This window comes from Lagenorhynchus albirostris, chromosome 12 (genome assembly GCF_949774975.1).
Source record: "Lagenorhynchus albirostris chromosome 12, mLagAlb1.1, whole genome shotgun sequence".
NCBI classification, from domain to species: domain Eukaryota; kingdom Metazoa; phylum Chordata; class Mammalia; order Artiodactyla; family Delphinidae; genus Lagenorhynchus; species Lagenorhynchus albirostris.
In genome coordinates, this window is record NC_083106.1 from 7,054,915 (window position 1) to 7,071,857 (window position 16,943).

The following is a 16,943-nucleotide window of genomic DNA, read 5'->3' on the forward strand; positions in this document are numbered from 1 at the left end:
TTTAGAAAGAAATCGTGTGGGTTTATCTGCATGGCTTCTGTAGGGAGAGTAAATTGTTGGGTCATCTGCTCCGTCCTTATTATAATGGGAAAGAAACCTAGGACTTTCTCAGTTCATGTTATCCCTTTGTACGTTGTTTTTGACAATTCAGGGTTATTGGTATGGAGACTAAATTAGGTCGTCTAGAAATTTGGATTGAATCAACATGTATTGAGCATCTATTTATTCTGTAAGAAGTGGAAGGGGTTGGGGGTTCATCCCGGGCCTGGAAATAATTACTCAAATACTTTGGTTTATTGGGCATGATACTCACCCCCATAAAACACAGAGAGGGACTCTGTAAGAATCCCCTGTGCTTACTTTCAGCAGTCTAATGCAATGGTATAAATAGAGCTGCAACAATAAATATGAATCAGTGAATTTTTGACTTAATGGATGAATGGGTAGCTTGGTGGACAGATGACCTAATGAATGAATAAAGTTGTCAGTGGATTAATGAATGTTTGCATGAATCCCAGAATACCTGTTCCAGATTCTCCTTAACAGAAATTGGAAGGAACATCACTGCTTTCACCAAGCATCCTGTATTCCTGAGCTTTGTGACTCAGGAAAGTAGAAAAAGAAAAGGAGAGAGAGAGAAGGCCCTGTTTTGTGTTTTATCACTGCTGTTCTTAATGAAACTTTTCGAGGAATAGCCAGTCCATAATGACCCCAAAAGCATCGTTCATAGCTGAGTACGTCAATATTCTGTGATCGTATTTCAGATCTATCTAGAAACAAGGATACTGTAAGGCAACTTATTTTGAGCGCTCACAGCCAGCAATTCTGTCTTCAATAAATGATTCATGTCAGGAAAGCATTTAAGTGCATTTGTTTTCTAGTAAGTCTCTCTTCGGGTCCATTATGCATGGATCAAGTCGGGGAAATTGCCTGGGTTCATTGGCATCCCTTTATGAAAATCAAAGAAATGAAAGATTTGAAATCTAGTCTTATCGATCTCCCACTGTCCCCTACCCTCCTTACCAGAACATGAGGATGGGCAACAGCAGGTTCTCCGAGAACTCGAGGGTCAAGGGCGCTTAACGAGCAGTGAGGACAATGGAGAGGGACCCACTGGAGAGAAAAGAGCCTGGTTACTGGTGTCTGTGATGCAGAAGAAAAAGAAAGATCACTTGTTGGGGCTTCCCTGGTGGCGCAGTGGTTAAGAATCCGCCTGCCAACACAGGGGACATAGGTTCGATAGTTTGAGCCCTGGTCCGGGAAGATCCCACATGCCGCGGAGCAACTAAGCCCGTGCGCCACAACTACTGAGCCTGCGCTCTAGAGACCGCGAGCCACAACTACTGAGCCCGTGTGCCACAACTACTGAGCTTGTGCTCTAGAGCCTGCGAGCCACAACTACTGAAGCCCACACACCTAGAGCCCGTGCTCCACAACAAGAGAAGCCACCGCAATGAGAAGCCCACACACCGCAGTGAAGAGTAGCCCCCGCTCGCCACAACTACAGAAAGTCCATGCGCAGCAACAAAGACCCAACGCAGCCAAAAATAATAAATTTAAAAAAAAAAAAAAAGATCACTTGCTGTCCCCGCCCAAATTAGCTCCTCTGAGCAGACCCTCAGGGACCCACCCCACCTACAGTGAACTCTTGATCATGACAGAGCCAGCAGGGTGCTTCCTCCAAATCCTACTCCCTGGTAAGTACCCCAGGGTACTAAGGCCATGTTAGTTTCCATGAATCAGAAGCATTCTAGTTGAGGACATCTGGACAAGTGGCCCCATTTTCCATTTTCTGAGCCATAGAATTGAGAGTGGTTACAGGTGCCTAAGCGTCCGCCCAGCAGAGCCTTTGCACATTCTTTTCTTACCTCACTGACCTCTCCCACCACCCTTGTGGGGTCGGTGTATCTGGCAGAGCCTCCCACTGACAGATGAGGAAGCTGAGATTTCTAGAGGCCAAGTAACCAAGGTGATACGGACACACAGATAGATGATCAGTAGTCAAACCCAGCCACCAACTCAATACTGGTGCCTCCGCTTCTGCATTTATTTCTTCAGCCACTAGTAGAGTCATGATTTCTGGGTTCCCAAGGAGGGCTGTAGTCCAGTTGACACGTCCCGGTGCAAAATCAGTTCCCAGTCATGATGCCTCCTGACTTGTATTTGCACCAGTTAGCTGCTGTGTAGAGCTTCCCATGTCCACATGGTTTTGTGACATATGCTTTTCTAGCTTTGGTTACTGTCACTTCACGTCTGCTTGGCTTTCTGAGATGGCCTGTCTCTGATGCTTGGAGCCCCCCCAAGAGCTAGCAGTTTGGCCATTTGTCCAAGGCTGGTGACCTCTGCTGGTTACGTGCCCTGCTCACATGGCCACAGGCAGTGTGTCGTCCTCAGAATAATGGTGAGAGTCATCACTCCTGATGGAGCCGGCGACCCAGACAGACTAGGTGGGCCAGGCCAGAAGGAGTGGAGAGATTTGGGCGATCTTCTCAACTTCATTGGAAAACGATGCCGGAGGATGTGCTTGGCTGACTCTGTTCGGTGGTATCCACACGGTGTCCTGGCTTGGCCATTCACAGACCACGTGCAGTTGTTTGTCCATAGGGGAGCCTGCTTAAAGGTTAGAGCTCCTCAATACTGAAAAGGTTAGGGTTGTACCCCTTCCCCCAATGGGTACTGAAAATGAAAATATTGAATTATAAAATAAGTTTAAGGAAATTTCCAACAATGTTTTGAATTTTGCCATAAGTCTTAATTTTTTTTTTTTTTTTTTTTTTGCGGTATGCGGGCCTCTCACTGCTGTGGCCTCTCCCGTTGCGGGGCACAGGCTCCAGATGCGCAGGCTCAGCGGCCATGGCTCACGGGCCCAGCCGCTCCGCGGCATGTGGGATCTTCTCAGACCAGGGCTGGAACCCGTGTCCCCTGCATCGGCAGGCGGACTCTCAACCGCTGCACCACCAGGGAAGCCCCATAAGTCTTAATTTTAAAGGCTTTTTATTATTATTGGTTTTCGGTTTATTTTGAAATATTAAAGAGCAGCTTTTATGAAAACAATTAGGTGCCGTGATTTGCTGGGGACCCAAGCACACGTCTGTCTGCGCTGGTAACTGGCCCCGGCTTCACACTACTCAGAAGTCTGCCCACTCCAATCTGCCCCCTTGGTGGTGCAGACACACCTTTTATCTGCTCATCCTTTACATATAACTTCTGGCGAGAATTGTGTCCTCAGCTCCTTATCGTAAGGCTCCGTGAGGTCAGGGCAATACTGGCATAGTCACAGGGCACCAGAGTGCTGAGAGTCTGCGTCTTGTCAATACCAGTTTTTATTTCTCCTCCATGAAGTCAGAACAAGGTTCATATTTATTGTATTATGTTCAGCTCTTTTCTTTTTTTAAAATTTATTTTGTTGAAGTATAGTTGATCTACAATGAAGTGTTAATTTCTGCTGTACGGCAGCAAATTGATCCAGTTATACATTTACATACATTCTTTTTCATATTCTTTTCCATTATGGTTTATCACAGGATATTGAATAGAGTTCCCTGTGCTCTACAGTAGGACCTTGTTTGTTTATCCATTTTATATATACTAGTTGGCATCTGCTAATCCCAAACCCCCAGTCCATCCCTCTCCCACCCCTCTCCCATCCCTCTCCCACCCCTCTCCCCACAAGTCTGTTCTCTATGTCTATGAGTCTGTTTCTGTTTCATAGATAAGTTCATTTGTGTCATATTTTAGATTCCACATATAAGTGATATCACATGATATTTGTCTTTCTCTTTCTGACTGACTTTGCTTAGTATGATCATCTCTAGGTCCATCCATGTTGCTGCAAATGGCATTATTTCATTCCTTTTTATGGCTGAATAGTATTCCATTGTATATATGTACCACAACTTCTCTGTTCATTCATCTGTTGGTGGACATTTAGGTAGTTTCCATGTCTTGGCTCTTGTAAATAGTGCTGCTGTGCACATAGGGGTGCATGTATATTTTCAAATGATAGTTTTCTCCAAACATGTGCCCAGGAGTGGGATTGCAGGATCACATGGCAGCTCTATTTTTGGTGTTTTGAGGCACCTTCATACTGTTTTCTTCAACTAATTTCTTTAATATAATTTCTATGGGAACTAACAGGTATTGCCCATCATTATAAAGAGGGCGTCAGAACAGATGACTGTGAACTGTCTTCCTTTAGGTTGGGAATGGAGACGTGATCCCTTCATTGAAACTCGTGAGTGGACTTCGGGGCAGCCTTACAAGGCACTTTGGGCTCAGAGGCATTCTGGATTGTGCGGATGTCCGAAAAACATGTTCCAATGAGAACAATTTTACAAAAACAAACAAAAGAAATGGATCATGAGAGCCACAGGCGGAAAGTTTAGTAAAAAAAGATGGTAGCTGGTTTTGGGGTGGGGGCACGTGGGAGAAGCAGCTGAAGGAGGGGCATGTCCCAGGCAGTCTGGGAGCCCCGGTGGACCCTGGTACCCAGGAGTGCCCTCCTGAGGCCTGAGCTGGCTGCTGCAGCTCCTCAGCACAACATCCCTGGGGACCGGATTACTGCCTCCATTAAACAGATGCAGAAACCGAGGCTCAGAGAAGACAAGTTCCTCGCCCAGCGTCACACGGTAGGTAGATGGGCTTGACACCAGCGGCCACCTGCCGAGGTTCCCCTTAGGCGGCGTGCCTTGGCCACACGGCTTTGTCACGACCCACGTGGGAAGGAGAGAGGTGGGCAGTGTGATGAGACCGCTGTCCTGACCGTGTTGCCGTGGTGACGGTAGAACTGGAGTAGGAGGTGGATTCTACACTGAATAAAGCTCTCCTTTTTGTTGCGGGTGCCAACTGGCGATGCACGTACCTCACGCCTGCTCCCGGAGGCCCTGAGCTGGTCGCAGGCCATCTCCCTGCTTGGATGGGCGGGGAGGCGAGAGCGGCCCCTTCCTCTTCCTCAGCCTCCATAGATTTTCAGCCTTCACAGGTGTGTGACTGAGTTGATGGCCGTGCCACGTGGCAGCAATAATGGTGCGAAGATTATAACAGTCTCCATGCAACCTCCATCAGTCTTCCATTTTTGAAAAGGTTTCAAGATTAATTGGAATAGACTCATTTAAAGCAGAAATGTGTCTGCTTCCCCACTTGGAAGATTAATTTTCATTTCAGTTTTGGGTTTCATGATTTCATGATATTCGAGTTTTATCAGGACTTCATAAAAGTCCTTCATAAAATTTTTTGGAAACTTCCAGAGATCGAACATAACTTAAAAATATATTTTCCACTGAGTATCTTATAAAATAGTTCACACACTCTTGGTTGTTGGAAATGCAGCTAGGCACCAGCTCGCTCCGACTGCACCAACTCTGTGAGGTCAGAGCCCTCCAATCCCAGGGACCGTGAGAGAGCTGGATTGGGGTTTGGGGATGGCAGACCTTCTACCTGGAAGGAGGGCATGACTGGGTCTCTGCAGGACTGACTGCTGGGGCAGTGACTCAAAAACTCACGATCACCCCAACAGTCGGACAGGGAACCGGGAGGTGAAATATGGAACCAAGTTCATGAAATAAGGCCACGTTCCTATGGAGTCTAGCTGCCTTGGGCTTCCTGTCTTAAAGGCAGCCTAACCTGAGCGTAGTTTACTCTCTCTTTGACTTTTGCATGTTCCCTGGTCTCACTAAACCTCAGTTTCCTCATCTGTAAAATGGGGATAACAATACCTTCCATAGTAGGTTTTTGTGACAGTTAATGGGACAATGTGTGTGTAAAACATTCAGTGGACTTATTCTGCTGCACTGGGTACCATTCAGAAGACCTGATGTCTAACTCTAGATATTTTAATCTTGTAGCTGTCAGAGCTACAAAAGACCTTGGAAAATACCTCATTTAATTTCCTTTATCTTTGTTTTTTCTTATGACAGGAAAAGTTACCTAGGTTATCCATCTGGGTTTACCTGATCCTGGTTTCCTTGGATTAGATTTAAAACTCTTTAGGATTTCTTTTTCTCTTATAAGCTGCTCAGAAGCAGCTGTTAAACATAAACTTAGAAACCTCAGTTTTCTATAGACTTACATTTTTATTATCCTAAAATTAGATTTTGGAGAGAGACTGAGTGAGGGTTATTTATTATTGGATGTAATGAAATAGTTGAGTATGATTTATGACTTCTTTGGAGTTTTTGTTTTAATGGACTTCATATATGGTACAGGGGTATTAGACAAAGGAGTGCTCCATCAATCTTTAAAAAAGCTAATTTTATAGAGGCTTCTGCCAACCCATTAGACAATGATAATTTTTTAATTGAGGAATATTTTAGTAAGAGATGGTCCCAGAGACAGTTAAATTCAGTCTAGAACACTTTCTCTCGTGTTTTGTTTTGGGCCTTGGGCCAGTGTAACTCCCGGGAATCCAACACTAAATTTATCCATGTTTCTCAGGAGGAAGTGCTAAGTGGCTGCCTCGGGCTGCCACGAGTTCGTTGCTGCCCTCTTGGAGATCTTGCTAAATTTATTTAACTTAAAGTAGAATTCGAGATCTGAAAGTTGGACCCCTGGAACAGTCCGCCACTCATTTCACCTGGGACCGCATCCACATCCCTTTCCTGCAGGACACCTTTGTGCCTGGGCATTCTCTGCCTTACAGACCAAAAGTATTCGTCCGGAAACAAAGTCCACCAGCCAGCCCTACTTGAGTTGTACGTGCACACACAGAAAGACAACTACTGGTAGTGTTTTTAGAGTTGTGATTATTCTCTCTATATATAATTCGGTGACCTTCATCTCCCAATATCATAATGAAAATGTTTCCATCTTGCTACAAACCTATTATAGTGATACTTTCTTCATTCGATTGTGTGGGTTTCCCATAATTCACTTGATTGTTTCCTCATGTCAGAAAGGTAAGTGGTTTCTAATTTTGGGTGCTTATAAATAATACTGGTTGAATATCTTGGTGCAGAGAGAATTTTCTAAAAGCTAGTTTTATCCTTGAGAGAGATGGTCAGAGGTTGGCCTACGAAATCAAGTGGTGTGAAGATGTTGAGGTCTTTCTGTGTATGCCACGTTGCTTTCTAAAAAGATCGTGTGGTGGTTCTCATTGTGAGAATGAGTCCGTTTCACCCCAGCTCTTTTAAAATGGCGTATTATCAGTTTTAGTTTGCAATATAAAAAGTAGCATCGTTTCAATTAGCATTTGTTAGATATCTCTTCTGTTTTGTGAACACTCTTCTGGTGTTTGGGATTAAAAGAGCCTAAATAATGGGTTGTATAGATTTCAGTGATGGTACTAAATTGATCATGGGCATTATCTTAGCAATTCCACCTGGAGTGATTTTTTTGGAAAGAAGCTTTGGCTTCTTTTAAAACCCTGACCTGGTTTAATTCTGTCATGTAAATGTACAAAAAAAACAACAAAAAATACCCCCACCAAAATCTTTAAAAACAAGCTAGTGAAAGAGTTCATCCCGTTCAGGTTTAGTCTCTTCCTGAGTGTGTCTGAAGCTCGTGCTTATTTAATAGTTGCAGAATAGTGACTAGGGCAGAAGACCCAAGTCTTAACTCAGGTTCTCCCGTTGGTTCTCTAATTTGATGCTTTACGTTGAAGCCGCGTCTTTAGAGAAGGATGCACCTTGAATTCTCTCATGGGGAGATTCTGGGCTGCTTTTATTTGTTTATGTTTCCGCTGATGCCATCTGCGTTCCCACCCCTCACCCTGCAGGAGTCCCAGGTAGCAAAGCTCCACTGGTGTGTGCACGCCAGCTTCTCTGCATCTGCCCAGTTTCAGGGTAGAAATCTGCGTGGGAAACCCGAGGGTAATGAAAGCATCCTGCTGGTTGGCGCTTTCCCTTATTCCGAAGTCCCTTTGTCATCTCCATGCTTTGCCAAGGTTATTACCTAGTTAAAAGGGTACCATCCATGTGAGTTTTGGTGAACGCATCACTTCCCATTTCAGAGTCACTAGCAGTAAAGGACAGATTAGAATGAAAACAAATGGGGGAGGCAATGTTTTAACACACTTCAAGGTAAATTAAAGAAAACATCAGCCTCTATCAGTAGGTAGGGAGTGAGAAGGAAAACTGATTTATATCTCACTGGCTTTCCCAGGGATGCCAAAGTAATACATCTTAGCTGCTCCTTCTTTCTTTTCTTGAAATGAGAGAAAAATTCTCCCATTATTGTGAGCTCCCTGTGTTCCAGGCATCGTGTTAAGTGTTTCAGATGCTTTATTATACGTGAGCCTTGCAGCAACCTTGTGTTGGTGGTCTTGTTCTGGTTTCGCAGAGGAGGAAGCTGGGGGCTGTGGAAGTTCAGTAAGGGATGGAGCTAGGCAGTGGCCGAGCCTGGATTTCTAGCCAGGACTGCCAGATTCGAATGTTCCTGCAGCGTCCCTTACCCTCTAGCATCTGGCCTGTATCACCCTCACCATCAGCTGTGCTTGGATTCAAGGTGGTCTCAGGTTGCCTTCACGTTCCAGAATTTCTCTGGTCCGTTGCTGATGGGCTGGATTTCCACCTTTCCGCTCACCTGACAGGGTGAGCCCACCCCGTGGTTCTTCCTCATCAAGTTTGCAAGCAGCCTGCAGGGACCACCTTCATCATCCCGTGTGCTCCACCCTCTGACCACATCTGACCAATGGCAGGGATGCTGGGAAACGCGTCCATCCAGCTCTGTGCCCAGGAAGGGGGAGAATCTCATTCTCATTATAGAAAAGAACAATAAAACACGGGCAAGAAAAGAGAAACCACCTGTAATCCTTCCACCAAAAATTAGAGGAAAAGGCAAGAATTTTAAAATGCTTTCTCTCTACCTGTTTTTGTCACTGGTCAGATCTTTACACCATCTTTCCTCAGTATGGTACCGAATTGGCAAAGCACCACATTAGAGAGAAAGCTTGCCTTTAGTCAAGAAGGGTAGGATGGTCCCCCCAAACTTCTATCTGGAATAAACTTAAGACATGCAACACATATTCACCCACTAGACACCCTCCCTAAAAAGTTTAGCCTTGTCTCTCTTTTAATAATCAGTTAAATTGTTTCATAAACTCACAGCACTTCTTACCTTATTGTTCATCATGCATTTCCTTTGCTATTCTTGTCGTTTTTGCTCTTGAATATAAATTTGAGAATCAACTAAAGTTTTGCAAAAAACAATAGCCTCCTTGGAATTTTGATTGCAATCTATTAGCCCTTTTTGTAGATAAAGAATCCGAGATTCAGAAAAGTTAATTCACCTGAGGATACGCAACCCAGAGCTTCAAACCCAGACAGTTGAACTCCAAACCCACACCAGTCTAGGAAGGGGATCTGGGGCAGAACAAAGCCAGCCAAGGCTCGCCTGTCTGTGACCCGCCTCGTGACTCCTGAAGCTCACCAACGTTGCGTTAGGCCCCTGGTTCATGCAGTACTAGCGAGGGTTTTACTAAAGGGCATGCTGGTCCCTGGACTTATACAAGGAAAAAAAGAAAAGCTGACTTTTTCTTCGTCATGCCCTACTTCTGACAGGAAACCGAGGAAGGCGGCATTCAATCCCCTGCGTTTCCAGTACCAGCTGACTTCCATTTCTTAGTGTTAAGTCAGCAAAGCAAAGGATTTGTCAAATACTTTCCAAACACTAGGTCCCAGAAACCTAGTGAAGCATCACACTTCTTCTGGCCCAGAGTGTCCGGAAGCTTTTAGAGGCTAATCCAAGGACAAATGAATACAGTCCACCTCGGACTATAGCTGCTGCTGAATCGTCACCGACGTCCGTCACTTCTATTCACGTAGCTCCTGAAAGCCACGTGCATTGAGGTGAGCTACCAGCTTGGCGTCTGTGCCTTCGAGAGAGACTGGGTGTGTTGAAACTAAGTAAAGAGTTTGACAACTTGGAGGTGTCCCAGGGCAGTGCTTTCTGGAAAACATTGAAGAAGGGCTGCTTCAGCCCCTGCAGCGTCCTGGCTTTGTGCCAGAGAGCAGGGCTTCTGGGGAGACAGATGGTCTCAGCTGAGCTGAGCTGACTTCAGAGAAATCAGGCCAAAGGTACTTTCTATTCCCCTCGTCTCAGAAACACATAGGAATCACAGGTGCCTTCCGGTTAGTCTAAGCGAGGGTCATGTTTTACAGGAATGCACCTTGTGACTGTCCTTATGCCCAAGACTGTCCTCAGAACCAGCCTGGGAGTCCCAGAAGCGAGTCCCGTGTCCCCAACTCTGCGCCTAGTTTGGGACTGTGAACCTCACTGAACGCTGCACTGCTTTTGCCCTGGGCTCCTTTCTGGGCTGCTCTGTGGAGGGGAGTTCTGAGCCCACGAGAAGCCCCACCTCACACCCCAGGGGTAAAGTCGCCCGGAGAGCTGGAGGAGAAAGAGCTCGGACGTCAGACTGAATCCTTTTAAGCACTTTTAAAATAATTAATTAATTAATTATGGCTGCGTTGCCTCTGTTGCTGCGCGCGGGCTTTCTCTAGTTGCGGCGAGCGGGGGCTGCTCTTTGTTGTGGTGCATGGGCTTCTCATTGCGGTGGCTTCTCTTGTTGCAGAGCACGGACTGTAGGCGAGTGGCCTTCAGTGGTTGTGGTGTGCAGGCTTCAGTAGTTGTGGTGCACGGGCTTAGTTGCTCCGCGGCATGTGGGATCTTCCCGGACCAGGGCTCGAACCCATGTCCCCTGCATTGGCAGGCGGATTCTTAACCACTGTGCCACCAGGGAAGCCCTGTCAGACTGAATCTTAAGGTCAGTTACTGATGGTGGCGACCTCAGGCAAATCGCCCAACCTATGGGGCATCTCAGTTTCTTACTCCGAAAAATGGGATAATAATAATACTCATGGGATTCATCTGAGGCTTAAAATGAGATCATATATGTGATACTGTTGTACAGATTTTTTGCGGGACAGTATTATCCATAAAGATTGTAATGACGCCTAGGGTCTCTTCACTGTTACTGTTAGAAAGTTCGTCCTGCCGTTGGAGCTGTTCCTGAGGTCGTTTGCAATGACGTTCTGCTTCTGGGAGAAGCTAGCCTGCTACGCATCATGCTCTCAGACATATGTTTTCTCCAGCAGAGTATTTGAACCTCCTGCCTCCAGGCTGTTCCTCAAAGGCTTAATTTGCCAAACTGGACAGTTATTTCATTATTCCATTCTGGGGTTGGAGACTGATGACAGGGCCGTGAGTCTGGCCGCTGTGCATGTTTTGAGTTTCTGTTCAATCTTAGAACTCTTAAGGGTGCATGTGTGCGCGCACATGTGTGTGTGTGTGTGTGTGTGTGTGTGTGTCAGGAGTGTGGTGGCATGTTCCTCTTGCCTTCATAGTTGGTTATTTGTGTTTACTGATATCTCAAAGTTCATCCCTTGTTTCCCTTCGTTAAATCATTCCACAAATATATATGTATTTTTTAAAATTCTTATTCATTCATTTATTTAGTTTTTGGCTGCATGGGGTCTTCGTTGCTGCTGGTGGGCTTTCTCTAGTTGCGGCGAGCGGGGGCTACTCTTCGTTGCGGTGCGGTGGCTTCTCTTACTGTGGAGCACGGGCTCTAGGTGCACAGGCTTCAGTAGTTATGGGGCACAGGCTCAGTAGTTGTGGTTTGTGGGCTCTAGAGCGCAGGCTCAGTAGTTGTGGCACACGGGCTTCGTTGCTCCGCCGCATGTGGGATCTTCCCAGACCAGGGCTCGAACCTGTGTCCCCTGCATTGGCAGGCGGATTCTTAACCATTGCGCCACCAGGGAAGCCCCATATATGTATTTTTAATTAAGTTCCAACTCTGTGCCAGTGATTGCTTCAAGGCTGGGGGAGACAGGGATGATCTTCAGAATAGTCGTGTGCCCCGGAGGAGGGACAGTCCAGTGTAGGAAGGCGAACAGGCGAAGCAGTAACACAGTAACGGCAGAGGGTGCCGCCTGGGCGCCCCCCTCCAAACACCACCCCAGGGGTGGCCCCCAGCCTCCCCCGGGCAGGCATGCATTCGGGGAGGTCTTGCCAGAAGAGGTGCCGTTTGGACTGAGATCTGGAGATGACGAGTGGAGGGAGGTGTGGAGGGGTCGCTCGGGGGCAGTAGGCAGGCAGGAGGGAAGGTCCAGAGATGCGGACTCTGGCCACCTGCCTCTCCTTAGCGGTGAGGCCTGTGGAACCCTGACCAAGTTGCTTAACCTCTGTGGGCCTCATTCCCTCCTTTGTAATAACAGTGCCCGCCTCGCAGGCATTAGTGCAGTTAAAGGAACTATTCTTTTTAAAGGACTGAAACTGTGCCCAACCTTAAGGAAGCGCTATTATAAATGCTTGCTGGAATTCCCGGGCGGTCCAGTGGTTAGGACTTCGCGCTGAGGGCCTGGCTTCAGTCCCTGGTCGGGGAGTTAAGATCCCACAAGCTGCACGGCTTGGCCAAAAAAAAAAAAAGAAAAAAAAAAGTTTTTGAAATAAAAATAAATCAACGAATGTACAACGTGTTTAAAATTTTTTAATTTTTGGCCACTTGGCTTGCGGGGACCTTAGTTCCCTGACCAGGGATCAAACCCGTGCCCCTTGCAGTGAAAGCTTGGAATCCTAACCACGGGACCACCAGAGAATTCCTTGTAGAATGTGTTTAATCTCGAGAGTATATTTTTCTTCTAAGAGTTTTTTTCCCCTGCCTGTAAGAGCAGATAATATTTTTTCTCACATTTGACATCGGTGTGTGTTTCAGGCGTATTCCTGAGTCCCGGCCGTCCTGTCCTCTGGACGTGTTCTACGGTGGGCGTTTGTGGTTTGGCGGAGGAGCGCCCACCCAGCATGGACCTCATCGCATTGCTGAAGTCTCAGTTCCTGTGCCATCTCATCTTCTGTTACGTGTTTATCGCCTCGGGGCTCATCATCAACACCATTCAGCTCTTCACTCTCCTCCTCTGGCCAATTAACAAGCAACTTTTCCGGAAGATCAACTGCCGGCTGTCCTACTGCATCTCCAGCCGTAAGAGACTTTCTCTTGTTTCTCTATTTGCATCTTCACTGCCAGTGTGTGTGTGTGTGTCACAGTTAGGACTTCTTACATGGGTTCACTAAGGCTTTTAGTGTATGCTAAGATTCTTTGGTTTGTTTCTGTTTGTTTTAGGTTTGAAATGTCTATTTTGTCCTCACTCTTAAAGAATTATTTTTTGAATGAGTAATGCCAATAGCACAAAATTCAACATGCACAGAGGGGTATCCTGTGAAAAGCAAATAAGCATTCTGTTTCTTTAGTTTTCCTCCTCGGAAACAACAGCATTAGTGATTTCTTAGGTATCCTTACAGAAGTAGCATATATATACACACATATATAGAAAGACATGTACACACATACAGAGACATATGTATGCATGGCTCTTATGTTTGTACATGTATGCAGGTAAGTCTGTATATGTATAGATACATAAGACATATACATATTTTTAAAAACTAAATGGTGATATAATGTATTGTTGTCTTCCTTGCTTCTTTTCTTTAAATTTTTGAGATAATTGATGCACATGCAATTGTAAGAAATAATAGAGAGATCCCATGTACCTTTCAGCCAGTTTTCCCCAGTGGTGATTTCTTGCATGGCTACAGTGTTATACCCCAATAAGAAAACTGACATTGACATAATCCACCAACCTTTTTCAGCTTTCTCCAGTTTTATATACATTCATGTGTGTGTGTGTGTCTGTGTGTGTGTGTGATTATACTAGACTACTTTAAACATGACTAATTCAACTGGCCTGAATTTCAAAAATGAAAATGATACAAGATGAATCTGAGTATTGGGATGTCTAGAGATGAGTTTGGTGTTGATTGACCAGAAATCTGTACCTATTCTCAACAGCACAGAATGCAGTGTACATCATTACCAGTTACATATAGGAGTGTGAATATATTTTGAAAAATGAGCTCTTTCAAATTAAGCAATTTAAAAACCTCGGCTACCTTAGATTATGCCAAGAGTCCAAAATTATAGATATCTTTTTGAAACCCTTACAATGAAGCAATCAGATTTAAATTTGAATTAAAATAATGCAAGCTGCATACAGTTATCCAAATGGATTACTACTGAGTCAGTGAGTTGTTTCTGAAACTTCAAAGGACGATCTCATGAGGAACAAATGATAAAAACAAGCTTATTCGTAATTTCTGTCACCAGCTCATAACTGGCAGATGTGTGTGATACTGTTTATGATGTGGTGTGTGTGCTCGACCTACTATTGTCTTGGATTGTAGTGTTTTACATAAATGTCTTGAGACCGTTCATGAGATCATAAAGCCCCAGTTACAAAAAATGTATCTTTAATCCATGTATCTATGGCCTATTGGGTGCAGCCACTCCTTCATCGCAGTCGTGGGTAATACAAATTTCTTTGTCATACATTTTACCATAACATTGTTTCTAGTATTTAGACATCTTCCATGGTATAGAAAAGGAAACAATCTTTCAGCGCAGGGCAGGAGCAGTAGGAGATGGCCAGAACCTGGATTGTAGCTGTTTGAGGAGAAAAGAGTTTGTATAATCAAGAGAAGGAGATAATAGCCTGAGATTTACTTTATAATTGTAAGTGTCTTTCTACACTTAAGTGTCTATTTAAAGAAAACTTAAATTTAACAAAGCAATGCTGATTGCACATTTCATCAAAACCTGCACTTGTATGATTTGTACACACCTATGGAGATTCCCAAATCTGTCAGTTTGCAATTTGAAATCATGTGTATTTGCACTGTCGTAACCCCTATTTAAATCTCAAAGAGGTGGTTAAGCACTGACTTTCTCATTTGGAGTCAAGAAATAAGAGACAGGATTTAGGACTAGAGTTCCTAAGAACTCTAGTACTCTAGAGTACTCTAAGAGTACTCTATTTCGCTTTTGGTAGATGGTGAAGACATACCAAGGTTACAGCAAGGCCGAGTCAATATTCTTCTAAGGGCACCGTAGCCTGTGTGCCTCTGGTGGAAATTAAGATGGGGAACAGATTCAGAAAGCAAGGTGGATTTTTCAACATGATAAATTAATTAAACTATTTAGAATGATTCCAAATGAAACATAACCATCCAAGCCACTGGCATTTCCCCACCCAGGGTGAAATGGAGGGCAGGCAGTCAGATTTCACAAACGATTCAGAAGCACATCCATCCGGGCACATCCTATCTCGGGACGTCCCACAGTGCTGTGTGCCTACTGCCCCGGATGAAAGCTTCCAGGGGCTTGGGCTGAGCAGAAGCAGAAGCGACCTGAAGAGGGAAGGGAGGGCTTCTCTCTGGAGGAGAAGGACAAGGCAGTGCATCCTGGGTTTGGCCGTGGCACTCACTGCGGTGAGGAAAACTCCCCCGTGCCTTCCCCGGCTTCTCCACTTCTGGTGTCCCAGCATGTGTTAGATACAAGGCTGTTCTCCTCTCTCTCTCTTGGAACTTGTCCTCTGTAGTTCATAGATTTCCTTATACCCTGAGTGTTTCACAGCAACAACCAAAGACATGTAAGAGACAATGATCCACTGAGCTGTTGACCATCAGAGGCTGCAGCGCGTGGGCTATCGAACAGCTTGGAATAAGAGATGGTCAGACCTCTTCTGCTTGCTTTCACTGTCTTCCCCTTCCCTCTGAGTTAAGATAAAAACTCTTCATGGGGTTTAATGAGTCACTGTAAACCTTAGAAAATCAGTAGCATTCATCATTTGCAGCTGATTTTTAAGAAAAAAATTGTTTCCTAGAGACTTGGATCCCCTCCATCACCTGCCCACTTTTTACTAATAGAGCCGTGACGTCACCCTTTTTAAAAACATGTTAAGAGCGGGGCTTCCCTGGTGGCGCAGTGGTTGAGAGTCCGCCTGCCGATGCAGGGACACGGGTTCGTGCCCCGGTCCGGGAAGATCCCACATGCCACGGAGCGGCTGGGCCCATGAGCCATGGCCGCTGAGCCTGCGCGTCCGGAGCCTGTGCTCTGCAGCGGGAGAGGCCACGGCAGTGAGAGCCCCATGTACCGCAAAAAAAAAAAAAGTAAAAAAAATGTTAAGAGCTTGCTGTTGCACCAGGTGAGTCCAAAGTAGTCACCAGCCCTGGTGTGTAAAAGGCCACTCGGATGTAAATGACAAATAGAGACGGTTTCCAGCGTGACACACACAGCAGAGAATCTTAGTCTGGTGGCCAGGACCGCCATCAGGAATAACAATTTGAAAGTTTATTTGATCTAAGTGGCTGACTTTGGGAGGGTTGTTGTATTTCCTTTTCGCCTAGCTTTGTGGGCCCAGGAGGCTAAGACAGGCTGGCTTAGCATGCTGGATGAGGAAGGGGGCATGGAGCGAGCTTTTGCAAGGTGTGGAGAAGGAAGAAAGTTACGAGAAGCCGAGTAGCATTGTATTACCTTCCCTCGCGCAGCATGTGTCCTTCAATCTCTTGGGAAAAGTGGCCAAGACCAGCTGCCTTGTTTTCCTTCCCCTCTGACACTGTGGGTTTTAGAAAGCAGGGAAGAATTCGGAGAATCTATTAATGGCAGAGTTTTTTAAAAGGGGAGGGTGCTGGGGAGGACTACAACTGACCTTACTGTTCCCTGGAGGACCTGGGACACAGAACTGCATGGAGACACCACTGCCCATCCACCCACCAGCCCTGGTGCCTTGCTTCCAAATTCCATGCTGTTGCTAACCAGCTCCGTGCGTTAAGCCTGCCGCTTACTCTTTCTGGACCGTGATGCTCATGGGTTCTATGGCCGTCCAATCCACAGGTCCACTAGGTGCCTCTAATGGGCAAGGCCGTGTGGTGGCGAGGACGGGTCAGAATCAGGAGTGCTGAGACGCAACATAGGACATCCTGCCCTCCTGTTTACAGGCTGTCCCCTTGGACGAGCCTCGCGAACCCTATGAGTTCAGCATAGAGTAGCGGGACGGGTCACCGTGACCGGTTGAAAAAGCAGGGTGAGATGCCGTGGACAGAAGGGCCTTGTGAACTGTTTAAAGCACATCAGATTTAGGATGAAAACCGGAATTTGTGTCTATGGAGGGAAG

The 16,943-nt window shown here is 45.8% G+C and overlaps 1 protein-coding gene across 5 annotated transcripts in view; it reads left to right on the top strand.

Moving 5' to 3' along the window:
• Positions 1–16,943, top strand: part of LOC132530597 (E3 ubiquitin-protein ligase parkin) — a 1,420,256-nt gene that overhangs the window by 1,333,886 nt on the left and 69,427 nt on the right. For all 5 annotated transcript variants that reach the window (XR_009543830.1, XR_009543829.1, XM_060167843.1 and 2 more), the window contains exon 12: positions 12,650–12,913. Coding sequence is in view for 3 of the 5 variants with exons in the window: in XM_060167843.1 (XP_060023826.1) it covers positions 12,650–12,913 (264 nt within the window). In the remaining 2 variants the exon portion in view is untranslated. The remainder of the gene's footprint in view (positions 1–12,649; positions 12,914–16,943) is intronic.